The 27,656-nt window shown below is 32.2% G+C and overlaps 4 protein-coding genes across 4 annotated transcripts in view; 3 read left to right on the forward strand and 1 right to left on the reverse strand.

Annotated features, from left to right (window-relative positions):
* Nucleotides 1-1,792: 1,792 nt before the first annotated feature.
* Nucleotides 1,793-4,310, reverse strand: LOC131931509 (GTPase IMAP family member 9). Its single transcript, XM_059288334.1, has 2 exons — nt 3,975-4,310; nt 1,793-3,423 (listed from the first exon to the last, which is right to left on the reverse strand). The coding sequence occupies exon 2, from the start codon at nt 3,414-3,416 to the stop codon at nt 2,172-2,174; it is 1,245 nt and encodes a 414-aa protein (XP_059144317.1). The 5' UTR covers nt 3,417-3,423; nt 3,975-4,310; the 3' UTR covers nt 1,793-2,171.
* An 8,857-nt stretch (nt 4,311-13,167) lies between these two features.
* LOC131931516 (GTPase IMAP family member 9-like) lies at nt 13,168-18,413 on the forward strand. Its single transcript, XM_059288343.1, has 2 exons — nt 13,168-13,256; nt 16,458-18,413. The coding sequence occupies exon 2, from the start codon at nt 16,466-16,468 to the stop codon at nt 17,618-17,620; it is 1,155 nt and encodes a 384-aa protein (XP_059144326.1). The 5' UTR covers nt 13,168-13,256; nt 16,458-16,465; the 3' UTR covers nt 17,621-18,413.
* LOC131931517 (uncharacterized) lies at nt 15,054-15,524 on the forward strand. The gene has a single exon (XM_059288344.1). The coding sequence runs from the start codon at nt 15,054-15,056 to the stop codon at nt 15,522-15,524; it is 471 nt and encodes a 156-aa protein (XP_059144327.1).
* A 2,194-nt stretch (nt 18,414-20,607) lies between the features above and the next one.
* The window catches only part of LOC131931515 (uncharacterized), a 51,986-nt gene continuing 44,937 nt past the window's right edge, over nt 20,608-27,656 (forward strand). The window contains exon 1 of the mRNA XM_059288341.1: nt 20,608-20,619. The gene's annotated coding sequence lies outside the window, so the exon portion shown is untranslated. The remainder of the gene's footprint in view (nt 20,620-27,656) is intronic.

Here is a 27,656-nt window from a genome sequence, read left to right on the forward strand (position 1 = left end):
TTTGTATGTTTATTGTTGTGGGTTGTATTTTTTGATAGCATAAATTATTTATAGACGTTAAAAGCATTATGATTTATAACAATTGTAAGTAAAAATACCCTAAGATAATTAACACAACAATCTCAACTTTTGTTACGTATTTAGTTAAATACGCGGTAGAAAAGTGAACTATAAAAGAAATTTAGGCATATTTTGTCGTAGGCTATTCTCTGGTCGGCCTCTCCTCAGTAGGCATTGTGGGAACATATTTTTTGTTGTTGACGTTATGCGTCAATGACAGTATTTGAACCTTGTCGGCTTTCTGTTTTGATCCTAAGTTTTTTATGTAATGAGCGTGATAAATGTGGGCAGTTAAGGTGGTTGAACTAAACATAACTATTGTTGCCATGACTTGAGGGCAGCAAGTACGACGAACTTACCATTTCACGGTAATTTAATATTGTTTTTTTTTTAAAAAACACGATGAAAAACGTGGACTTTGGAGCATTCTATTAAATGCTACTAATCTTAAGTTTAAAATAATTACAATCTACATACTTCATAATAAATATTTTTAAATGAATTATAAAAATTCCTATGCGTATTCAGCCTACACACATTACATTCCATTTAATTAATCCTAAGTTAATTTGCATTCTCTAAATATTTAATACATAAAAGTATTAACAAATATCATGCAAATATATATTTGTGACTTTTTTCCTGTGACTTTTTTTCCTGTGACTTTTTTCCTGTGACTTTTTTTCTGTGTTTTTTTTTCCTGTGTTTTTTTTTCCTGTGACTTTTTTTTCCTAAAAATTCCACGTGCATTCAGCATTATACCATTTACAAAACTACGTTTGTACAATAAGTTTACTACAATACTTTAGGAGGAAATATTGATATTTATGTAACACCACCCCCTAATTTTTGCACATAAATTTACGTAAAAATTTCTATTAAAAACTGAGTACGAGCTATCGCAATCAGTAAACGTAAAAATGTATAGTTTGGTTAGAGAAATCTAAATGTTTCATCCACTTTTAAAAATCTCTTATAGATACAAAGTTATAGCGCTTTGAAAATGTGTTAGTTTTCACACCTTTTCGCGGTTTCCATGGCAACCAGTACTGCTATTGACGGCTATATATTATTTTTGTCAATAGTTTAACAACTATAAAGATATGAACTTATTAAACACCCAGAAATGTGTTAAATAAAAAAAAATTCTATCCGTGGTGCCTATCCGTAAGTATTCAATAAATTTCTCTAGATCTAGAATCTAAAGATAAGCTGTCAAATGAAGTTATAGATCTAGAATCTAGCTCAAACCAAAATTAATTCGTTAAAAATGAAATCACAAAAAATTATTTAGTTTCTTTATTAAACTGTTTTATTTATTAAATGTTTGATATAAGTTTTTTTTTTGTTTTGCTTTTTAGCTTGAAAGATCATCTAATTAAAGAATACAAGTGATTGATCAATCTAGGTTCTTGATCTAGAACTTTATTACGGGAAAACTCGACTTAACCAAACTAGTCGTAGAATCAAGATAACTGTATCTAGATATAGATTTAAATAATAATGAGTTTCTATACCAAACTATTTCAGACCTTCATTATTTTATATAAATCTTTGTTTATTTAGCTATGGAATCGGCTAATTTGAGATAAAATATTAATTTGAAATAATCCATCCATCCATCCATCCGTCCATGCGTCCATCCGTCCATCCGTCCATCCGTCCATCCGTCCATCCGTCCATCCGTCCATCCGTCCATCCGTCCATCCGTCCATCCGTCCATCCGTCCATCCACCCGTCCATCCATCCACCCGTCTGTCCATCCGTCCGTCCATCCGTCCGTCCGTCCGTCCATCCTCTCAGGAGGAACAAAAGCTTTTATTAAAGTAAGCAAGTTTGTTTACATTTCATTTAAATTAATTGTTTATATATATTTTTTAATGTACTTGAATAAAAGCATTGCAGTTGTTACAGAAGAAGTAAGAGTTGAAGATCCAAAATTATTTTGTAAAACCCTAACATTGGATACCGTCATGTTGTGTTATTGCTTCGTACGTGCTTGCATTCGTATATGAAGCCGTGATGGCTTAACAGGTGTCACAAATGCGAGCACGATCCCTATGGTTATTTTGCTAGACACGCTCATGAAACTGACTACATTGGAAATTTCTTTATTCTCTATTTGTTAAATATTCAGTAACCGAGTCTGTTGAACTAATTATTATACTGCCAAATGCTTTTACAACAATGCCAATTCCTTCAAAGAAATATTTAGTTGTTTCCCATTGTAGCCTCCTTCTATCTTCTTCTGTTTCCATCAATTGTTTTTTTAGCTGTTCTTCTTGACTTTCTATTTCCCCCACTTTACTTTCCTCAACAGAAGTTGTATTCTTTTTTCCATTTTTTTCAAATTCATCTAGCTTTAGTTCACCCGCTTTCTTGTGTAAGCTATTTAGCTTGAAAAGAATATCAGTGTATATATCAATTCTAGCGTCTATCATTCTTTTTGTATTATTTGCGTGTGTAATGAAGTCTTTTAGAGCACCGGTTCCTTTATCTTTTTCTTTAAGACTGTTCATCAATGAATCAAGTCTTGGCAGAAGACTCTTCAGAGTTTCGATTTTTTCTGACTCCCCCATCAAAATCTCGCAAGTGGTAATAGCATGCATTATTAGACTCTGCTCTTTTAAAACTTCTTTGGAAATAATTGGTATCGAACTTGTTACAACAAAGTGTTGGTAAAACTGATCAGCCTTGTTAAAATGTTCATGTGTATATCTTTGACCATGATTTTTCAGTTTGTCTACCATATCAATCAATTGTTTCACTTGCTTGTACCTAACATCCTCGTCTTGGGTTATGTTGTTAAAAACTATAATTCTGTTATTGCATTCTTCTAAAATGCTCTTGAACGGACCCTTCTGGTTTGCACAAAACCTTTGTAGATTTTGAATTTTATTATTTTGACAATCATGTTCAAAAGTATCTCCGTTTGTCATCACAATAATACCGTAGTCTTTAAGGAAATTTTTGCCTAATATTCCTTTCAGAATGTCAACAGTTTTCTGTTCCTCTCCAGTAAAACGTGTAGCATATTTTAGTACAACAAGAAATGCATGATAACCTTTTGGGTTCGCCAACATGGCGTTCTGTAAAGCGTCATGTACCATAGTTATTCCTCCTGCCTCATCTTCGCATGTATCAAATACGCCAGGTGAGTCAACAACCTGAAGATTCCTGCCTTCAAATTTACTCCATTCAAACTGCGGTATTTTAGTACCAGAGGTTGTATAGTAGCTGGGTTTAAAAATATTTCCCCGTCTTAAAATAGAATTGCCAGTTGAACTTTTTCCATTTCCAGTTTTACCTAATATAATAAAATCTACACCGGTAGTGCGAGGCTTAGCTTGGCTCATTATTTTTATGAAATTGAAATTGAAAATATATAAATCTAAGCTTCAGATATAATATTTGGTATACAGCAAATCCATTGTAAACAAAATAAACATATGTTGAACACGGAACGAAAACTTACTGTGAGTTCAAACTAAAAAAAAACATTATTAATCTAAATATCAGACAAAATACAATGCTGCAACACAGCGAAATTCAAAAGTAGAAATAGAAGCGGTCGTATATGAGTTATTTAGATAGATAAAATATAACTTCAAATTAAAAAGCTGAAGAACGGAACAAAAATACATAAGGGGTCATACATAAATGATGTCACTCTTTTGTTCGACGATTTTTTCCTCCCCTCCGTCACACATCGTCACAAAAAGCCAGAAACCCCACCCCCATTCATTAAAAAATCATTAATAATTTTCAAACGTCTCTTAAATTGAACAAATAACAAATTGAAGATAACCACATATTTTAGATAAACGTGAAAAATATTTATGTATATGTTTAACTGTTAAACACAATTTTTAAGTTATAGTAATTTAATATCAATAGAAAGCGAAATCGCTTACTGTGAATCAATCAGCTGGTTCAGACATCAATTTCATAAGTGTGTACTCGATAAGCTGGATTAGAATAGGCACAACACCACACGTAGCAGCAACATTTCCGTTATTTTATTTTATGGTAGATCCCACACTTTATTTTTATTTTAGTAACATAATTGCATAATACATACGTATTTAAAACAATGTATATAGAAAAAGAACAGCTGTGTATACTTTTTAGTCTTGAAATTTTGAATGCTATTACTATTATTAAAATGCGTTTCAAGGGCTGTCACCACTAATATAGCCAATGAAATTAGACCTACAAAGCACGTGCTTTGCCAGTTGTGGCTTTCTCCACCGTTTGTGTTAAAAGCGTTATTGAATGAGGTCTGTGTAAGTTCTATTGATCAAGTTTGAAAGACGTCATTGGGAGAAGAAGGGTCAGAGATCATTTGTGTTATTTGGCCGCGCATGTGCATTGGGGGGGGGGGGGGTGGCGTATTGTTTTTTCATGTACATACTTGTGGCGTTTAGTTAAACAAGTTCCTAACTGGAAGTTTTAAGAATGGTGGATGATTGCCAAAATAAATATTAACAATATTAAAACACAAAAAGTGGACAAGTGCTGTCTTTAAATGTAACACACTTGTTAAAAGACTGTCCCCTCTCCTATGCCGCAAGTTGTTACAAAAAATAAAAGATTTGATACTTTTGATAATTTAACAAAAGACGAAGTCATTAAACATCAACAACTAATAAAACTTATAGACACAAACGACAAACTAAGAATCAGCAAATACGCAGATAGGCTAGTAGTTTTGAAGATGGCATTAAACTCACATATTCACAACAGAAAGAGAAAAAGATATCGTATTGAGGAAAATTTAATTTTACAAGACACATAAAATTAGACATTGGGTTATCCATAAAATTAATTTGATTATTCGAAAATAAAAGTGGAGATAACTAGCTAGCAATGACCGCTCGATAAGTCTGGTGAGCTGTGGTTCACGCCGAATTTTTGGCCACCGTTGGTTGCCTGAGTGTCAACCACAAACTTGGGGCAACTAGCTGTCTTTTAAAGTTATTGTTCAGCTGCATAAATATGTGTGAATTAAAACCGGACTTTCCTCAGTGCAATAAACAAAACTATTTTAGTATTCATAGAGCTGAATTTACAGCCAAAGCTATTTGAATTACAGTGATTCGTCTTACTTCCTGGTTCAAAAATATTTTACCCCCCCCCCCTCTCCTTCCGACTACCTCCAAGAGTCGTCCTTATGGAATCGGCAATCAAGTACAAATAGTCTTCCTTAAAAAATGTATATGAAAAATCGCACGTACTCAACTGAGTGAGATAAAGGTGAAAATAATGCGGTGTATAATGTTAATACGTTGCTACCAGTAATGATATATTTTGTCCTGGTATCTTTTGTCCGTGAGATCATTTGTCCTTGAGATCATTTGTCCTGAGATCATTTGTCTTGAGATCATTTGTCCGTGAGATATTTTGTCTGAGATCATTTGTCTTGAGATCATTTGTCCTGTCACCATATATATATATATATATATATATATATATATATATATATATATATATATATATATATATATATATATATATATATATATATATATATATATATATATATATATACGAAAATTCGTAAACCATATAAGATTAATTTAAATGGCAGCGTTTTGGCTATATATACATACAGCTGAAAAGCTGCCATTTACATTATTCCAATTTATAAAGAACACGCTCAAAAATTATAAAATGCTATAGATTGGATACTTGACACCTCAAATACTTTTTTTAAATAGTTATTTTATAAAATATATTTGATAACCACATACATCGTCAGGATAAACAAAACTGATGTTGCTAAACAGAATTATAACTTGAGAAATGTCTCCCTTAAATAATTATGCAACAATATTTGAATTTTTGGTTTTTGACAATGGAAATAATGTTATTTGAATATTTTAAAATATTTCATTTTTAAATTTCTTTTTAATATAATAGGCTATTGATATATGTTTTCAAACAAATTTACACGCTGTGTTTATCTAATCACTGTAAAATACACTAATTTGTTACACCTGTTACTCAACAGCTAATAATATACTATCATTATTGATTGTAGTATTTATTTCTTAAGGACACACAGGGTATTAAATTAATATATTGCAGTGAGACCCACGCGGGTACAAATTATCTCACTGTTAATGTCAGAGTCTAGCTTAGCTCTGCGTGTGGTGGATAGCATTTTTTGGACTTTATGATAACGATAGATCCCTAGAGATTCAAGACGTTCCTAAGAATGCTCGGCATGCAATCACATTGATAATCTTGATCTAAAATTCCCCCCCCCCCCCCCCATCGCCACACAGGTGTACGCTTTAAGAGATAAACAAATCTACCAACACTTGATCTTCTTTAGCCGTTAATTTAGTTCAAGCAATCAAAGTGTCATATTTTTTGCTGTGTTGATATTCTTATGTTTTTTATCGTTGCAGTAAAAACCTGATACGGTAAGGTCTAGTTTTAACCATACAATGATGGTTTCTACTTCCTGCACTTATCGATATTTTTTTCCGTTAGAACTATTTTTGTCGAAATACTTCGGCCTGTATTTTAGCTGTCACATTTAAATACAAACAGTTGAACAAGATTACAAATACACTTGCTAATGCCAATGTTACCAAGAATACACATTGGTACCCAAACAGGATTAAATAAGTAGTAATCAAATAGTAATGGGATATTAGCTTATATTTTGCAGTGCCAACGGGAAACTGGGTCGTCTAATAATTTAATAATTTTAATTGTTACAAAAAAAAGTGTTTCGGATATTTAAAAGAACAGCCTATATTACGAGAGGTGTAACATATTTATTAAAACAAACATTTTAGCCAAAAATATATAAGAGTTTGACGACTGCTTTTACTTTTCATAACCCCTTATCCCCGATCCACCCTAAATTTGTCAGAATATGACTTCACATTTTCCCCAGTTTCAATTTTTTAGCTGGGTCAAAATTGGGAATATTGGATATAATTTTAGTGATATGTATTTTCATTTATATATTTTGATACATTTTGATTAAAACTTATAAAGACTTTTGAAATGCAACATAACAGTTAAAATTCGGTTTTAAATTGTTCAAAACATCACAGCTTTTTAACGTAAAGCTGTTATTTGAAAATAGAAATAATACCAAATAATTTTTTACTTCTTATGTTTTTGTACTATTCTTTTAATCTGGACATTTTAAACTGCATTAAAATGTGTGAGTTGCAAATCCTAATATTTGTTATCAAGGTTATTCTTCGGTAAAAGTGAATTATTATAATTTTACTTGGAAGCTGAAATTTAATACAAGTTTGTTTTATATTATCGTTATATTATCGTTATATCTGATATAAAGCGAGAGTGATCTCCCCTAAAAAAATCTTTCTGATTTAGTATTTGTATAATGATTTTATTAGAAACCTTTTATAATCTAAAGTAGAGTAACAACAGTTTAAAAAATAATTTATAAGCTACCTGCCCTAAAAAAGTAACGCCCTAGGGTAGACAAAATTTATGTGGGATGTATGTATGTTTATATATACATGTATGTATGTATATATATACATGTATGTATGTATATATATATATATGTATATATATATTATATATATATATATATATATATATATATATATATATATATAATATATATATATATATATATATAGTATATTTTTATATACATATATATATCTATATATACATATAATATATATATATTTATTTATATATATATATATACATATATATATATAATATATATAATATATATATATATATTATATATATATATATATATATATATATATATATATATATATATATATATATATACATATATATATATATATTATATATATATATATATATATATATATATATATATAATATATATATATATATATATATATATATATATATATATATATATATATATATATATATATATATATATATAATATATATATATATATATATATATATATATATATACATATATATATATATATACATATATATATATATATATATATATATATATATATATATATATATATATATATATATATATATATATATATATATATATATATATATATATATATATATATATATATATATATATATATATATATATATATATATATATAATTGTGTGCATGTGTTTGAGTATGTGTTTTTGTGTGCGTGTGTCGTATGTTTTCAGTTTTTTATGCTTGCACAAAATCAGTGTGTTGAACTCAATTTTTTTTAAGGTAAAATCAATTGTATGCATTATTATCTCCCTTAGAATACTTTTTATTTCTTTGTTTATAAAACCTGGAATGCAAGCTCAATAATATATCATACTGTGTGTGGATTCATAAAATCCCACTTTTAAAAAACCTTAATTTCAATTTAAAAATAATTAATACTCTTAGATTAAGGACGTACACATTGGGGGTTGTGGGAGTGAGTTTGTCCTCAAAACTCACGAGAACAGGGGAGGATCGGTCTGGGGTTCCTTATTTAACCCAGTAATGGATGACCCCCCGCTATATTAAATGCATTATATTCTCTAGGGCTCTATTTATTATATCAAGAATTAAAATTACCCCGTTAACAGTAGCCAAAGGCTTGGCATTTACCGTCGATCAGAAGACTAGTTTTCTGCTAAATTTGCTTTGTCTATATGGGGCGACTTTTGGCTCTAACAATCGTAATATTTACATTAGTTACAGTAATGGGACATAACTGTAACTTAAAACCTTGGTCCTGAAAATGTAACATTCTCATGACAGCCATGTGTCAACACAACTTTGGCTTCGTCCCAAAAACGTGATAAAGTTTCTATCAAAAGAATCAAATGTTTACGCGAAAAAAACCTTCTTTAGAAATTAAACTCACATAAAATTTATGTATGCTTATCCGTCATTTTAACGCATTCACAACGGAGCGCGACATAAATTACAGGCAGTTAAAATATTGAATCGCATCAACCACTCGGAAATTATTTGCTTGAATAGATCGTATTTAAATGTTAGTTCGTGTCCGTTTACTGCATTCATAGTGGGACAATGGCACGAACGTATTTGAATTTAATTTGTTCCTCTAACTTACCCCTTCAGAGTTTTATTTGTACGGAGTATCAATACGTTTGTCTGAAAGACACGAACTATTAATGCGATCGTCTTCATTGATACCGCGGATCATAAAAGCGTTCGAACAAAACCGGTTCTTTTTTCTTCATTTTTTTTTTTTTTGGCAAACCGGAGTTTGAATACGTTCAATAGTTTTATTTTTTTTCTAAAAGGAATCCTACTGAACAAATTATAATTCAACTTATTTATCTGAAATAAATAAGTGTCATTAACATTGATCTATCCTCTTTGTTTTGATCCAATGGAAATTTGATCTCTTACAAAAGAAATGGAAATCTCCTTACGATTCTATGTCAAAAGTTAGACGGGTTTGAAAAGCTTAAAACTAGGTTTCATAACAGCCACCAGCTGTGCCCTCTACCGAAAAGTCACGTCTAAAATAACCTTGTCAAAATACATCGAACAATGAGGTAACAGTGTCTAGTTTTTTATATAATTTTAAATATGGCTAATACAGAACATCCAATACGGATGTGAGTGTGGATTTAAGGGTGTCCGGTCATAAACGCCTTGGACGAAAACCCTCTGGACAAAAACTTCCCATGGACATAAATCCCAGCGACATGAAACCCCCGAACAACACTCCCCCCCCCCCCCCCCACGAACTCCCGCGATATAAACCCCCTGGACGAAAGCCTCCAAATTGAGGTTTATATAACGAAAAACCATAGATGATTAGAACCAAAATTAATAATTAAAAACAAAACAAACATTAGAAAAAACATTGTTTTATTATAATTTTATAAAAAAAGAGTTTTTGAGCGATGTCTCACAAATACTCTATATTGGTTGGCTTATTAAATTTTTAACAACATTTGAAATCTCGAGCGCTTCTATCAATATACTTTTCTTTTTTGGTAAACAGTGACCTGAATTTATCTGTGTACAATAAACCTCTTGGGTGGCAACATCACATATTGGACTGGAAACTTCTGTGCCAGCCTTCAAATGAGTTGTTAGACTTTGGCATATGGTCTTCAGCACGTGTGTGCATGTTCCACATATCAAGTGGAAATAGGTTGTCTCCGACGACGACGTAGTGGTCTGCCAATTTAGTAGTCCTCGAAACAATCTGCAATCGGGAAATGTCCGATAATTTATTAAAAGACGTAACTAATGTGTTCATGGCCACAAAAGCCAACACAGGTAGCATTCTGAGCTTGAGAGCAAATTCGCTATGAAAACCAGAGTCCTGTATTTTTCTATATATGTTTAGGTTAAGATGGAAAAAGCATCCTTTTATCTAACAGTCTGGAAATACCCGTTCAATACTTTTTATCACTGCCATTTCAAGTCAATCATGATAGAAATTGATTGCATGTTTGTATTCATGACCATAAGGTTCTCCTTAGTTCCAATCAAAAACATCCTACTTTTGAATCGGCACAAAAATCGTTAGTAGTTAAAAGTTACACCAATTTAGTTTAATTTTTTTGGTTCTCATCATCGTTATTATTTTCTTATATAAACCTCAGTCGGGGGGTTATTATCCAGGGGGTTATGTCGCGGGGGTTTTTTGTCCCGGGGGTTTATGTCGGGAGGGGGGGGTTATGTCCAGGGGATTTATGTCGGATGGGTTTAGTCCAGGGGGTTTATGTCCAGGGGGTTTTTGACCGTGAACCGATAATAGGTGTGGTTACGGTTACGGTTACGGTTACGGTTACGGTTACGGTTACGGTAACGGTTACGGTTACGGTTACGGCTACGGCTACGGCTACGGCTACGGCTACGGCTACGGCTACGGCTACGGCTACGGTTATGGTTATGGTTAATTACGGATACGGATACGGATACGGATACGGATACGGATACGGATACGGATACGGATACGGATACGGATACGGATACGGATACGGATACGGATACGGGTACGGATACGGGTACGGATACGGGTACGTATACGGGTACGGATACGGATACGGATACGGATACGGATACGGATACGGATACGGATACGGATACGGATACGGATACGGATACGGATACGGATACGGATACGGATACGGATACGGATACGGATACGGATACGGATACGGATACGGATACGGATACGGATACGGATACGGATACGGATACGGATACGGATACGGATACGGATACGGATACGGATACGGATACGGATACGGATACGGATACGGATACGGATACGGATACGGATACGGATACGGATACGGATACGGATACGGATACGGATACGGATATGGATTGTGAAATTAAAATGGATATTGATAAAATTGATAAAAATAGATATTAATATAGATATCAATAGGGATATAAGTAAGGATATCATTATGGAAATAATTATGGAAATAATTATTGACACAATCATGGATATAATTTTGGTTATAGATATCGTTATGGGTACATTTAAGGGTATGGTAGTGGTAGAAATATAGATTAGGGTTAAGGTAAAGGCATAGAAGCGTCCGTGTGTGATAGATGTGTACAAAGATAGAAATAAGCAAAAAGCTAAACATCGGTTGGTAAGGACTCCAGAGATAATTAGTCTGGCAAATAAAGAAGAATTGGTATGACACTAAACTCTAGTTCCTATTCTTGATTTTCATCGAATTCACTTTCTCTCTCTTTCGCTCTCCTGAGTATCCCGTTTAACCTCTACGAACAAAAAAATCATTTACTCTTAATGCTTTAAAATTTCTAAGTGTAATAATCTAAAATATAGTTCAATTAAGTTTGTGATCGCGAACAACGGACGGGCGGACGAAACTTTTCAAAGTCTAAAGTTCTCATCATCTAAAATTCATGATTTAAAAAATTAACATTGAACGCGTTGTAAAACAGTTTTCATTTTTCAAACTAGCGGTAATAATTGTTAGCATGTCCATTAAACTTTTTCTTTAAATGTATCACCTTTCACAAAAAATTTAATTATTTACATTTAGTTCTTTAACACTCCTTACCTCCCTTTATAAATTAGGAAAACACAATCACTTCCCTTTATAAAAAAAAACATTACACCGGGAGAGAAAAATTGTTTGTGTTGTTTGTGTTGTGTTTGTGTTGTGTTTGTGTTGTGTTTGTGTTGTGTTTGTGTTGTGTTTGTGTTGTGTTTGTGTTGTATTTGTGTTGTGTTTGTGTTGTGTTTGTGTTGTGTTTGTGTTTGTGTTGTGTTTGTGTTGTGTTTGTGTTGTGTTTGTGTTGTGTTAGTGTTGTGTTTGTGTTATGTTTGTGTTGTGTTTGTGTTGTGTTTGTGTTGTGTTTGTGTTGTGTTTGTGTTGTGTTTGTGTTGTGTTTGTGTTGTGTTTGTGTTGTGTTTGTGTTGTGTTTGTGTTGTGTTTGTGTTGTGTTTGTGTTGTGTTTGTGTTGTGTTTGTGTTGTGTTTGTGTTGTGTTTGTGTTGTGTTTGTGTTGTGTTTGTGTTGTGTTTGTGTTGTGTTTGTGTTGTGTTTGTGTTGTGTTTGTGTTGTGTTTGTGTTGTGTTTGTGTTGTGTTTGTGTTGTGTTTGTGTTGTGTTTGTGTTGTGTTTGTGTTGTGTTTGTGTTGTGTTTGTGTTGTGTTTGTGTTGTGTTTGTGTTGTGTTTGTGTTGTGTTTGTGTTGTGTTTGTGTTGTGTTTGTGTTGTGTTTGTGTTGTGTTTGTGTTGTGTTTGTGTTGTGTTTGTGTTGTGTTTGTGTTGTGTTTGTGTTGTGTTTGTGTTGTGTTTGTGTTGTGTTTGTGTTGTGTTTGTGTTGTGTTTGTGTTGTGTTTGTGTTGTGTTTGTGTTGTGTTTGTGTTTGTGTTTGTGTTGTGTTTGTGTTGTGTTTGTGTTGTGTTTGTGTTGTGTTTGTGTTGTGTTTGTGTTGTGTTTGTGTTGTGTTGTGTTTGTGTTGTGTTTGTGTTGTGTTTACTATTGTTCTGTTCTTAAGTTGGCTTATTTAGAAAAGAGTCACCGGAGCACTGGTGTACAGCTAGTAGATATGTATATATATATATATATATATATATATATATATATATATATATATATATATATATATATATATAGCATTCCAGCAAAGCGGATGTGTATCTCTTTAAATCGCTTACGCCTTTCTTTATTCAAGCCAAGTATTCGAACGCATACAGCAGATCAATGCAAAGTTAAGGTAAGAGTTGCTAATTTTTACTGTAAGTGATTTGTATTTTTCTTTGTTTTTCTTGTTTGTTAAAATTCAATTTATAATTTAAAGCTTTTAATATTTTTTATTTTAAGTAACACAGCTTGTTTTAACCAATCGACTACATTAAATACTTAATGATTGACATACCTACACCTACACCTACACCTACACCTACACCTACACCTACACCTACACCTATACCTACACCTACACCTACACCTACACCTACACCTACACCTACACCTACACCTACACCTACACCTACACCTACACCTACACCTACACCTACACCTACACCTACACCTACACCTACACCTACACCTACACCTACACCTACACCTACACCTACACCTACACCTACACCTACACCTACACCTACACCTACACCTACACCTACACCTACACCTACACCTACATCCACACCCACACCCACACCCACACCCACGCCCACACCCTCACCCACACCAACACCTACACCTACACCTACACTTACACTTACACTTAAACCTACATCTACATCTACACCTGCACCTGCACTACACTTCTCATCTGCACCGGCACATGCACATGTATATGCATACGCATACATACACACACCTACACAAACACCACCACTTACAACTACACCTACAACTGCAACTGCAACTACATAAACTAGACTACAACCTCAACTACAACTGAACTTGTAACTACAACTTCATCTCTTATATCTACTGCACTTTCTGCTACACCTATATCTTGAGCTGGAGTTTACAAAATGTAAAGTTTTTTTATCACTTTAGAAATTATAACCAAATGGTATGATTAGCGTTTGTATTTAAATTAGAGCTTGTAAAGATGTTACTGAAAATATCAAATCCCTATATTAATTTTCAATTAATAGCATAGAAAAGGGTACACATTATAATTTAACGAATTAGTAATTTGGCAGCTTTGTTTGCGAGATAAAAAAAATGGCGTCAACATAGGGGTGGAGGTTCGTTAAAAGTGGACGCGTGTGGGTGGAACCAAAATTCAAATTTTTATGGACGTCATAAAAGGATGACCTCAAATTGAAAAAGAAATACAACATGAAAGAGTTGTTATTCCAATGTTTACTTTTATTTATGCTATATAAGTTGTCCTGACAATTTACTTCTATGAATGGGCGCTGAGACTCAATATAACTGCATTCTAACAATAGCCAAAGCACCACCAAACAACAAGAATTTATGAAAGAAAGAAATGTTTATTGGAAATAGAATTTAATTCGCAATGACTAAGAAGATTCAGGTATATATTCTTAAGATTAATTGTCACAATGATGTCCCGCACAGGAAAATATTATCTCAGCATAGGAGCATATGCAATGTGAGAGAAATAAACACAGTATTACATGACTGAAATAAGTGTGAATTTTAAACTTTTAGCTAATATGTGAATGTATTTTATAAAGTGAATATCGACCAAAAAAATATGACACCTTTGGAAATGTTATAAAAATAGCATAATTTTAGTTTAGTCAACATTTTAAAATAGTTGGAACACAACACATTTTAAACTGTGGTGGAGTGTTGTAGAGATATTGTTTTTAGGGGCAAACTATATCTTTCATTTATTTTAAAACCTACCCTGTGATTATTTAAAGGTATTGTGTGTAACGAATATTATTAGCGCATGGTCTCAGCATACGTGATTAAAATGTATTTTTAAACGAAAAATAAACTTTTGTATCTTAGAGGTGAAACGTTTTTTTTTTTCTTCTCCTCTGTAGATATGTGTTGAAATCTATTTCAGCTTCAAATGGAAGTTCATTCTGATTTGGACCTTATAATAATAGGTAAAACTGGGAATGAAAAAAGTGCTACCAGAAATTCAATTCTGAGAGAACTAGACGTATTTAAAAGCGCATACAACACGACTTCAATTACTGACTTTCCACAAACAGGTTTCACCACATTTAATGGTCGTATTATAAAAGTGGTTGACTGTCCAGGTGTTTTAGACACGGATATTGATGAAACTGGTGCAGTAGAACTTGTTAAAGAAGCTTTACAGTACGCTCTTTTAGCCAATCCATCAGGCTATCACGCTTTCCTCATTGTAGTCAAGTTTGCTCAGCGTTTTACCAAGGAAGAACAAGATTCTATTAAGATTCTCAAAAGTATTTTGGGAAAAGATGTCATCACAACCCACGGCATTGTCGTAATGTGCAACGGTGATACTTTTGCACATTTTTCAAAAACACAAGGGTTAACTATTGAAGAATTTTGAACACAACAAAATGGATATTTTAAAAAACTTTTAAAAGAATGCAAAAACAGAGTCATAGTGTTCGATAATATAATAGAAGATGAAACAATTAAAAACAATCAATTAGAAACCCTAATCAAAGCTGTTGACGCTCTTAAAGCTAATACTAGCAGATATACAACACAACATTTTCAAAAAGCAAACGATTTAACAGAATCAATCTCACATGAAAAGAAATTATTTACTTATCAAAGTTGGCTTTTGCAAAAACTACACAATTTTAAAAACAACGACACAACGGAAAATAAATTAACATCGTTAGATCGAATACAAAAGTGTGTACAAAAGCTATCATTAGAATTCCGCAAAATCAGCGATAATTCAGTTCTAATAAAAGAATTCAGGGAAAATGTTGAAGCAACAAATACATATATTACAAACACCATTATCGAGTTATCAAAAGATTTACAACCCAATAGTGCTGCCGATTCTGACTTATCGCTCGAAAACAATCACTTGCAAATAAATTGTGAAACAGAAGTGGCAAACGATCAGAAGTTGCTCGAAATAAAAGAGAACTTTAGAAAATTACAATGCGAATCAGATGTTGGATTTTTTTAAAAGTGTTCAACATTTATTAAAAAATTTGGTAGCAATTTGTTTGATTTAAACATATTTAATTCCACATTGTAAATACTGCATATATTTAGCTGTATATTTTTTTTATTATTTAAAAATGCTATTTCATTTTTATTGTTTTATAATCTCTTAACAAAACTATTTTTATCTTTTTTTAACATCAATTTTTTTGCATCATAGTGTTGGTTTAAAAACCTTACAATGCTTTATAAACTGTTTTTATTTACAAACTACAAGTTCTTGTATGTATATTAAAGTACATATTAATTGCGGCTATGCAGAGTAGGAATAAAAAAAAAACAATTTCCTTTTCAGGTTAAAATATGGCTGAAGATTTTATTACTTCTCCTTCTACTGATTTAGATCTCATTCTTATTGGTAAATCTGGAAATGGAAAAAGTTCAACGGGTAATTCAATCCTAAGACAAGCAAATGTATTTGAGCCCAGTTACAACATGGATTCTGGCACAAAAATACCACAGTTTGAATGGAGCGAATTTGAGGGCAGAACTTTACAAGTCGTTGACTCGCCTGGTGTAATGGATACATGCGAGGATGAGGCAGAGGGAATAACTCTGGTACATGAGGCCTTACAGAACGCTATGTTAGCGAACCCAAAAGGGTATCACGCGTTTCTTGTTGTACTTAGGTTCGCCACACGCTTTACACAAGAAGAACAGAAAACTGTCAAAATCCTTAAAGGAATTTTAGGCGAGAACTTCCTTAAAGACTACGGTATTATTGTAATGGCAAACGGGGAAACTTTTGAACAAAATTGTCGAAAAGATAAAACACTGAACCTCGAAACATTTTGTGCTGATCAACGCGGTCCCTTTAAACATATCCTAGAAGAATGTAATAACAGAATCGTTGTGTTTAGTAACCTAACGCAAGATGAGAATGTGAAGTACAGACAAGTTCAACAGTTAATCGACATGGTTGACAAACTGGGAAACGATGGACGCAGATACACAAACGAACACTTTAAAAGAGCTGATGAGTTTTACCAGCATCTTCTTGTTTCAACATCGATACCTCTGTTAAACAAACAAGTTCTAAAGGAACAGAGTTTGATAATGCAAGCAATAATTGCTAGCGAAATTTTGCCAGAGCAAAGCGAAAAGATTGATTCATTGGAAAACATTCTACCAAGACTTGAAAACTTAATAAAAAGACTTAGAGAGAAAGATAGGGGAACTGATAAACTGAAAGATTTTATAGCAAATGCAAACAACACAAAAAAATTGGTAAATGCTGGATTAGAACTGTATAAAAACACAGGAAGTCAGCAATTAACGGCGCACACCCTAAGCACTTTGAATCGACAAGCAACTCAAATTGAATGTGAAACGAAAAATCTGCATAAAAATATGAAAAAAACATTTTTTGAAAAAGTTGGCGTATACGTAAAAAAGTTTGGTTACTTTATAATTGACTCAGCTAACATTTTAGCAACTGTTCTTATGAACTACACTTAACCAAAAGCAACAACTATTTGCATAACCTAATAATGTTTTTGTTGGTTTATCTATTGCTATAGCTGCATATTAATTTGTAAATGTCAACATAAAAATGTGTTTTAGTGTTAAAATATGTCAACATGTGTATTTCTTTGCAATGTTATATAATATTGCGATTGTTAAATAAATATTCTAGTTTTCCTTACTTAGAAATTTTTGTTTTTATGCCCCAAGTTTGCTGCTTTAATCTTAGTCTTACATTTTACTTTACAACGTATAGGGCTCAGTGTTTTACATTGTACACACAATGTTGTCAGTTTTTATTATTGTTGACGAAAACCATTTTTGTCTTGGACAATTTTATCTTCGACTAATCTTTATTTTCTAAAAGTCAAAGCTTAAAAATTGATTTAATATTTAATCTAAATAGCGTGTTTGCATCAGCAGAGAGAATGAATATTTTATGTAGATTACACCAGGTAGATACAGACAAAAAAGCACACATTAAATAGGACTAAATAATAATTCCACACATTTATGAAATGTGTTTATAAAAGCAGCCTTTTTAAAAAAATAAGAACAAAATGCAAAATTTAACTTTCCTAATTAAGTGGTCTAAGCTTTCGGTTTGCCAGAGTTTCGAAAAGACACTTGGCCCGTGATGCAGCATTTTGTATAATAATAAGAATATGGGAATATGACATGTCGGCACCTTTTACGTGTTTGGTACAGTAAGAAGAAATGTCTAAGATGTGTTACCATGGAAACCCCTTGTGTTTATGTGTGAAAACGACAAAAATTATAGCTATAATGATTGCCATGTTATTAATAATTAATTTTGAAGTTTATTTCTGTTTTGTAATTTTTATAAATATTTTAGAAAAAATGTCCTACATTCCTAACTGTACTTATTATAAGTACCAATATATATTTGGACCTTTAAAAATGTACGAAACTAAATTTCCTTTGATATATGCTATAAGTGTGCCAAAAGAAATATAATAACACACTGTTTCAGAAAAAAATTCATTCAGAACTTAATTCCGTAAATAAAGGGTTAAAAAGTGCCAAAATAGAAAGGAAAAGTGGTTCCCCACGTGGTTCCACTTTTTGTTGCCAGAAAGCATATTTTTGAACCAAAATTACTACTTATAGTGGGACCACATATTTGTAAACACATTTGCTAAAGCAAAAGTTCTTGAGTTTAAATCTTAATCCTTTAGGTTGTCTCTGATTCAAATTGAAACCAGCTTTAACTGGTACCTGACTGGTTATTGACAGTAAAAGCTGTTTGACATTTTCCTGACCATACAATTTGTTTATATGCAGAGCTAACAAAACTAGGTGAAATCTACTTAAACGCCATATTCTTAAAAACTATTTATAGTGCACCAGTTAAAGTTAATTATTAAATTAAGGTAGCAATAATTAGTTTCCGCATACACCAGCACATACAACCAGTGCTGAAAAAAATAAACATAACAACGTTAATAATTTTCTGCTTTTAATTACCAAAATGATTCAGAACTAATTTTAAAAAGTTGTTCTCTACGAACAAGTTTTCTTGGGTCCAACATGTATCCTTTTATCAGTTTTAAATTGAACTTCATCTTGACGTTTGTCTTCTCTGCATGCAATTTTATATTCCAGAGTATCTAAAAAAAACAAATAAATTTCATAAACTGTTATATTAAACTCATTATGTTTACATACTCTCAACTCTTAAATGTATAAATAAAAATATTTGTCTGTCGTATAAAAACCATAAAGCAATGATGGGTATTTATGTATTGGATTGTATGGGCTATCTAACTATTACCATTCATTAAATATATAGGTCTAATAGTTTACTGTTAATATTTTAATGTAAGGAGTTTGTCACCAAATACAATAGACCTTCAAAAGAGTCAAGTCATGTATATATCATAAAAAACAAAATTAAAAATGTATCAATAAAAATAAACCGGGAATGATCTCCCCTAAACGTTCTCGAATATTCTTATATAACTCGGAATATAGACATGATTTTTAATTACTTAAACTTTTAAAAATAGAATAGAATCTCGTAGAAAAAAGAATTGCGCACCCAGCGAACGCCAAAACAAAATGTGCATAATAGTACGCAATATTATTAGTTCTTTTTAAATTTACGTGCGTTTTTTGAGAAATCAGAAATAGCGTAAGATACTACTTCCGGTCGACAGATTTTGCTCAAAGTTTGATGGAAGGTACAGAATTAGATCTTTTACTTACATGTGAAATTTCATTTATCTATCTAAGATAGTACTCAAGTTATAGGCTTTTTTAAAAAACAAAGTAAAAAAAAGTACCACTTCCGGTTATCGGAATTCGCTCAAAAGTTGATACGGATCTACGATTTTGATAAATATATGAAATTTCATCAACCTAGCTGTAACGGTACTCAAGTTATCGTATTTACACACAGACAGACAGACACACAGACATACGGACAAAATTGCAAAATTATGTTATTCCGTATCAGTGAGGTGTAAAACGTCGAGATTTGTAAAAATCTCGATTTTTTTTTTGCACGATTACAAGACTTTCTCTATACTTCGTATAATCGAGAAAGTAAAAATTGAAAATTGAAAAAAATGTTGAAAATTGATATTCAAACTAGGCTATTAAAACTATCATTAATTCACACACCTACTAGAATAAATATCAGTATAATTATATGTATTTGATTAGTAAGTTAATCCATCTTTGACAATTGACACCTTTTGGCTTTTTTAATTATTCTGCATTTTTTACTAAGTACAAAAGATCAAGACATAAAACTAAGAGCAGACTAAGTCATATATTAAGTTAATTAAGTAGAACTAAAATAAAACAGCTCTTCACTAGTAAGCCTAATCTTCTATTCAATAATTTTTACTATTATTATAAGAGGCCTAAAATTACTGAGACGACTAATCTAGATTAAATTTAAATGTTGGATATTGTTTAATGTACTAGTCTGTAACCTTTTATTTAGGCTACATGTAATTTTTACTGTTTAAAAGTGTAGCCTTATTAAGCCTAGTTAACTTTGTTTAACTTACTAAAACTAACTACCTACGCAATCACAGGCCTACTGGACTACTACTAAGCTACTGCATCTAGATCTACAGTCTACATAGGCCTACGAAAAATTAAAAGTAATATGACAACTGTAAAAATTTAAGCATACTTTATTTTTTTACAATACTACTCTAAGCCTTTAGGCTTACTGCTATTAAATATGAATCTATTAGTGATTAGACTAACATAAGTCATCATAAGTCTTATTAGTAATTACCTAAACCAGGCCCTAATCATAATAATAATGTAATTGAAATATTAGGACTGTCATCAGTACCATAGCCTAAATTATCCTAGATAAAATGTGTTTTGTACAGATCTAATAATTTAGTAAGTATTAACTATTAAAATTAAATTAATATGCAACCTATTGTCCTACTAAATAATTGAGTCACCAATGTCATGATTTTACAATTATGAGGTTGTGTGTATTATACCTAATAACTATAGTTTGTGTAGAGTAACTATACTATTAGACTAATCATTGATTAGACTTGGTTTATATACTGCCCTCTACTAACTAATTACTAAGGACTAAGACTAACTATTTACTATTATATGACTAGTCTCTAAAACTAGTCTATACCAGCTATACATTTATAAAATAAAATATGGGCCTAATTTATTTAATTTATCTATTATTATTATTAACTTAAATATAGAGTATAGACTCTAGTATAGTAATACTAAAACTTAAAACTTAATACTAATAGATACACATACTACACTAGTACTAGTCAGTAGGTCTACTTTATTTCAATACTAATTAGTCATTATTATTTAATTAGTATAGTAGTGAATTTGTTAGAAATCAGTCAATTGTGCTTAGTAGGGCAAGAAGAAAAATCCATATCTAAATAAATAGTTGTTATTATAGCATGAAAATTGGATGAACTATTAGGCCAAGCTTGATCTTTAATTAGAATATCTTAGTGTTAGTCAGGAGCAAGCCGATATTATGGAAAGCTACTTTAATTGGGTGTATTTGATGATATTTTTACAATATTTACATGATTGAAGTATTATTGTTTAAGAACAACTTATTGATGTTATTTGTAAATTGTATAATTGAAAAGGGAATTGTCTGCGGTTTCAGAGGATAAGCTTATTAGAATTTTAGGAGTTCGCGTTAAGTTTTTATATAGGGTTATTTGGGGTCGGTTAGCACAAAAGCGGGGGAAACTTTCTCAGGTAAGCGCTAGAATTCGTCCTGAGAACAATGTTTCATCCGAGACGCTCGCGGGTCGGGTATATAAACCGGTGGGTTAGCCTTAGAGGGGATGGAGAAACGACGGCCCTAGCCAGTAATTTATGCAGCACACGTATTGGCGCTATAGTCTTGTTAGATGCGCGCTACACAGACAATTCCCGGTCAAAAAAGATAGTAAAATAAAGATTTGCAGAAGACGACTTATTCTTCATCATTCGTGATAGTCTGTGACTGAGAGTGAGAGCGAGAAGAGAAGATTATTGTATTTGAGAGAAGCAAGAACAGTATATTTTCAGGCCGTAGAAACGTTACAGCAGGGGCGTAGCGAGGGGGGGGGGCGGGGGGTGCGGACCGCACCGGGTGACACCATTTAGGGGGGTGACACCAAGGCAAAAAATAGCAAAATATATAGAGAAAAACTTGAGGGGGGGTGCAAATCGAAAGTTTGAGGGGGGGGGGGGTGCAAATCGAAAGTTTGAGGGGGGGGGTGCAAATCGAAAACTTGAAAGTTTCTCCCCGGGATGGGTCGCAACGCCTCTGGGGGGGATGACACCATTAAGTGCCGCACCGGGTGACACCCGACCTCGCTACGCCACTGCGTTACAGTATTTATAGTATTTATACTGAGATACTAGATTCTAGATACTATTATTACTTATTACTATTAGATCTAAATATAGATTGTACTATTTATTAGTACAAGCAATATAATTATAGAAAAAACTTAAATAAAAAATATACTTATTGAATTTATTGAATATAGAAATCTAGATTTTTTTTTAAAATATATAACTTCTAGACTAGATATCTAAATCTAGATCAATTTATACTGTCTTACTACTTATACTTTGTAACTTTATACTTATGGTATAAACTATAAAGTTTAGTGTAGGCATAAAGTAATACTAAAGTTACTTAACTATAAAAATAACTTTTAACTAACTGAACTAACTAGATCTAGACTCTAGATCTACTTGTTGATAGAGATTCTAAAGATCTAGAATCTAGAGTCTAGATCTATTTACTTTATTATTCAACTATTTATTTAGTATTTTAAGTAGAATCTGTAATATATTGAGAATTGTGAAGTCAAGGGAACTCACTCTTCTTGTATTAGTATTATATTTATAATGTTGTTTTTGAGTGATGCCCCTTGTATTATTGTCTTGTACTTCCTGTTCCTGTTTCCATCATGGTGGCTGAGGCCCAAATAAAGTTCTAAATACAAACAGCATGGTTTCTATTGTCAGTGTTTCAATCTACCTCAGAATCTATTAAGATATTATATAAATTAGAATAGATCTAGATCTAGGCCTAGTTATCTTTATATTTAATAAATAGTTAAATATATTAAAAAGCCGTAACATACTAAGGTAAAATCTTAGTTTAGCGTCGTAAATTTTAACGTACCTAGTAATGTGCGATGAAGGTAACTAATGAATATTTCTTTCATTTGGCCATATGTATGTCATATTTTACATAATATAACAGATAATTGAATAACAAATCACAATCCATGACCAAACCAGTCAAAAATATCCTGGAATAAACTTTAAACTACCCCGTTCGAGACAACAATGAGTAAATACAGGCAGCGGCCATGTTTCAAAAACAATAATAGAGTAGTATCCCTTGAAAAATTGTCTACTCGCATGTCTTTTGTGTTGATTTTGTGGTTTAATATGATTGTTTTGTATTGTTTTAATATATGCCTGTATAGTAATTTTTTTCTTTTTTTTCAATATAGTTGACATGAATGACTTATAGACCTTTTCAGACTTAATAGTGTGCATCCAAGACCATAACAATTGTTGGGAGGTCGAACTTCTGAACACTTTATTTGCAGTAATCAAATCAATATTAGATCGCCCATACATAACGTCGCTCTTAAGATAGTAATGACAACGTGCATTATTACAGAACAAACATATGAACATATTGTTTCAGATAGAAATTGTGATTTGTGGTGGGGAGAGGTTGAGTAGAACTCAGCGATGTGATATTGGAGACAGGTAAGGTTTTTTTTTTAGTGAAAACAGGGTATGGTTTTGGGGAGAAAGACCAGCTGTAGAAGTATGACGCGTCATTCATTGGTGATCCATTTTCTCAGTGGGGACACTATTAAGAAGGGTCAAGAAATGTAAAAAGCATGCTGAGTCGCATTTCTTGAACCCCACCTTTTCATTCCCCCACTTAGCACATCGTCACCGAGTTAACGCTCGCGCGTGACGTCATGTACCGGTCATGTACCGCCGACCGTTAGGCTAATTTTATAGAAAAAAAAAACAAGCACTGTCGTTTTATCGCTTATGCGACGTTTAATTTGATTACATAAGTTGGTGTTCATTAAACAGCCCCTAACACATCTATCACTCGTCCGTTTAAACATACGTGGTTATTTCTGCATGCTTGCTGTCTTGAGACTTTCGGCCCTTTAAAAATGTATTAAGCTCCCACCGTATAGAACTAGACTACCCATATAAAGCTCCAAAAGAAGCTTGGTAAAAACAGGATGGCTGTCCGATTTTGAAGCTGCTCTGCGCTTTATAAAAAGCACAATAAAAGATAAGATGACACTTAAAGTAAATTATAATTCTGAATCTTGATTCATTAAAAGTGATATTCGGAAATTAAGAGCCAGACAGTCAACATGGTATTTCAATTTAAGTCCAAGAAAATAAATTTCCTCAAACGATGGAACATTACTAACTTTTCGCGCAGTTTAGCGAAACTGAATTTAAGTATTTACGTCATCTTACAAAGCGCGATAGCTTACTGGTGCTCTAACGCGGCCCATGCTAATGGCCGTATTCCTAACGCCCCGCATTAGACGCGGCTTATTCGTCGGCAGGCATTTGGTGGAAAGCCTTTTTGGCGGGGATAATGTGTTGAGGCCGTTTTGCCAAATGTCTTAAACTAGCAGGCTTGCAACATTTATGATTATTCGTTTTGAGCAAGGTATACGTATACCAATGCTTATTTATCGTTATTTTGATTGAACAAAGCATTATAGAGGTTCTCCGTCAATAACCTAGATATTTTTCCCCGTTCACCTCTTTTCATGAGACCGACACGTCAAAAATTGCTGAGCCGCCTGAGTTGACGTCACAAATCTTCACTCACTCCCGTAGCAAATCATATTTGAAATCATTTATGGACAACCCCATATCACTCACTTGGGTACTTGATATTGACAATTTGACAACAAAGGATAACAAAAATGTGTCTGGCAGGTGGAGACTTGCGATCGACCATAATGATAACATGCACTTAAGGGTTGGGCTGGCTCATTATTTTAGATGATGTTTTACGAAGGAAGCTTGTGGATAATACATTTTGTCTCTCTATATATATATAAATGATGACAAACATTTAATGTTGTCAAAATTATGGTTAGAGATCTTAGATAAGGCAGAGTGAAGCGTAATGTTTTACATTATGACTTGTTGTGACATTGACAACAAAAATATGACGGAGGTTGGGGTTTAATTAAGGTAAAGAGAAGTACGAAATTTCATAAGTTACGATAGAATCCCTAATTGATGAAAGAAAAATCTGAAATGAAAATAGTGAACATTCAAACATTAAGAAAAAAACTCAAACTATATAGTTATAGTAGGATCAAATAAACACTAGTAAAAAAACGTGATTTAATACATCGATACAAGTTGCATCTCACAATGCTTCTAGAATTAATAAAGTTGTTTGTTAGAAAATTCAGTTTTTAAAGGGCAGAATTTAAAAAAAGAAATGCTTTGTAATACGGACTATCCAACAAGACAATCATATTTATATACATTTTCATACGAATAGAAATGAAAGGGAAGCTACTCTCAATAACATTTTCTAAAGATGGCTGCTGTTTTTAATAGCAAATTTACTATCTCGAACAGGGTTGATAAAAATTAATTTCAGGATATTTAAATTGATTTAACCATAAATGGTTATCTATTATTCAATTATCTATAATATTTTATCAAAATATACGAAAATATACTTATATTTAATGAAATGACATATTCATTAATTCACTCTCTCCCACATCACTAGTTTTGGCCGAATTTACCACGTTAAACTAAGATTTTACCCATACTACTACTAGTCCAGATCTCGTATTACTAGTTACTAGACACAAGATCTAGATCTAGATTAGCTGATTAGATTTATGATCTAGATTCTAGATATCTAGTATTTAGACTAGCCATGCCCATGGCGTATAGCCGTAGAGCAGGCCTAACAAAAATAATAAAACTTGCGTTAAAAACATGTTTTAAAAACAATAGGTAATAATCTGAGCACAACAGTCATAAAAAATAAGCCAACTATAATGAAAGGAGATACAAACGAATTTTTAAAGCCTGAATCGAACTAAAAATATTCCCTGTTCGCCATTTTGTTTATTTTGATTACCTTTTTCGTATTTATAATGGATAACAAATGTTATGACTTTCATCGTTTTACTCTCCCTGGCCACTTCAGTTCAGTTCAAGGTGGAGGTTGAGGGCGGTTTTATTAAATATTTCAACACAAAAATCTGAAAAGGAGTGTAATCGATGGTTCCTAATCGACGTTAATTTTTAAAATTGTAGCTATAATTTTATCGCTTGTCATATTTTTAAAAACAATTTTTTAAAAATTTAGTATGATTACATAGACTTTTCCTTTCTATCGTGAGGTCAAAATTGCTGACACATCCATTTCTCCTTGGTCACACACAGTTACAAAATATATAAGTTTCTTAATCATATATAGTCTGTATAAGTAACTTTAATAAAATCATTAAAGTATGACCAGTGGCGGAACTAGAAAAAAAGTTCTACCCCGCAAAAAAAAAATTCTGGGTCCCCATATATATATATATATATATATATATATATATATATATATATATATATATATATATATATATATATATATATATATATATATATATATATATATATATAAACACTGAATAGTAATTTCTGGCCTGATCGAGTTTTTTTTTTTAATTTAAACAAATTACAACATGTCATGTGTGAGTGCATTATTCTGTTTTGAATTATTATAGCTTTTTTTTTTTTTTTTTTTTTTTTTTTTTTTTTTTTTTAATTCACTTGTTTTAAACATGCAAATCAGTAATAATAATAATAATAATAATAATAATGTATTTGATAGATTTTACACAGCATCTAAGACATGAACAATGAACATCAATTGCATATATAATAATCAAAGGGAGAAAATAAATAGCATAAGAACTAGACTAAAATAAGGTATGCAAACTAGGTTTCTCTTGACTGCTTAGTTTACTGTGCTGCGGAGTCAAAAGTTCACATTGTAGCCACCCATGGACAGAAATAGAAACCGACTGTGGGAGAAGTGTCTTTGTAATACACATACTGATCTATCATTCCAAAACTTTCCATGACATAAAATTGACCCTTGGCAATGAGAGCACGCTACCTTGAAATATACGCCAGTCCAGTTGAGTGGGTGGAAATGTGTGTGTGTGTGTGGGGGGGGGGGGTGAGGTGTGTATCTCTTTCTACCATTCAGGTTGTGCACTTTAAAACCCTGGAAATAGAAGACTGTTCTATTGTTAATTTACTTTGGGGCTGATCGAGTGATGTTTGGCTTGAGACTGTCTAAATTAAAATTAATACTTTATTTATTTTCTGTACATTTCTTTTTTCTCAGTTAAGTGAGAGTTCCCAGTCTATGTCTTAGCGTTGCTTGAAATATTTCTTTTAACTCGTTGTCCGTGTATTTTGTGAAAAA

Source organism: Physella acuta, unplaced genomic scaffold (assembly GCF_028476545.2).
Source record: "Physella acuta isolate Inbredline_101_S28 unplaced genomic scaffold, ASM2847654v3 ptg001983l, whole genome shotgun sequence".
Classification (NCBI taxonomy): domain Eukaryota; kingdom Metazoa; phylum Mollusca; class Gastropoda; family Physidae; genus Physella; species Physella acuta.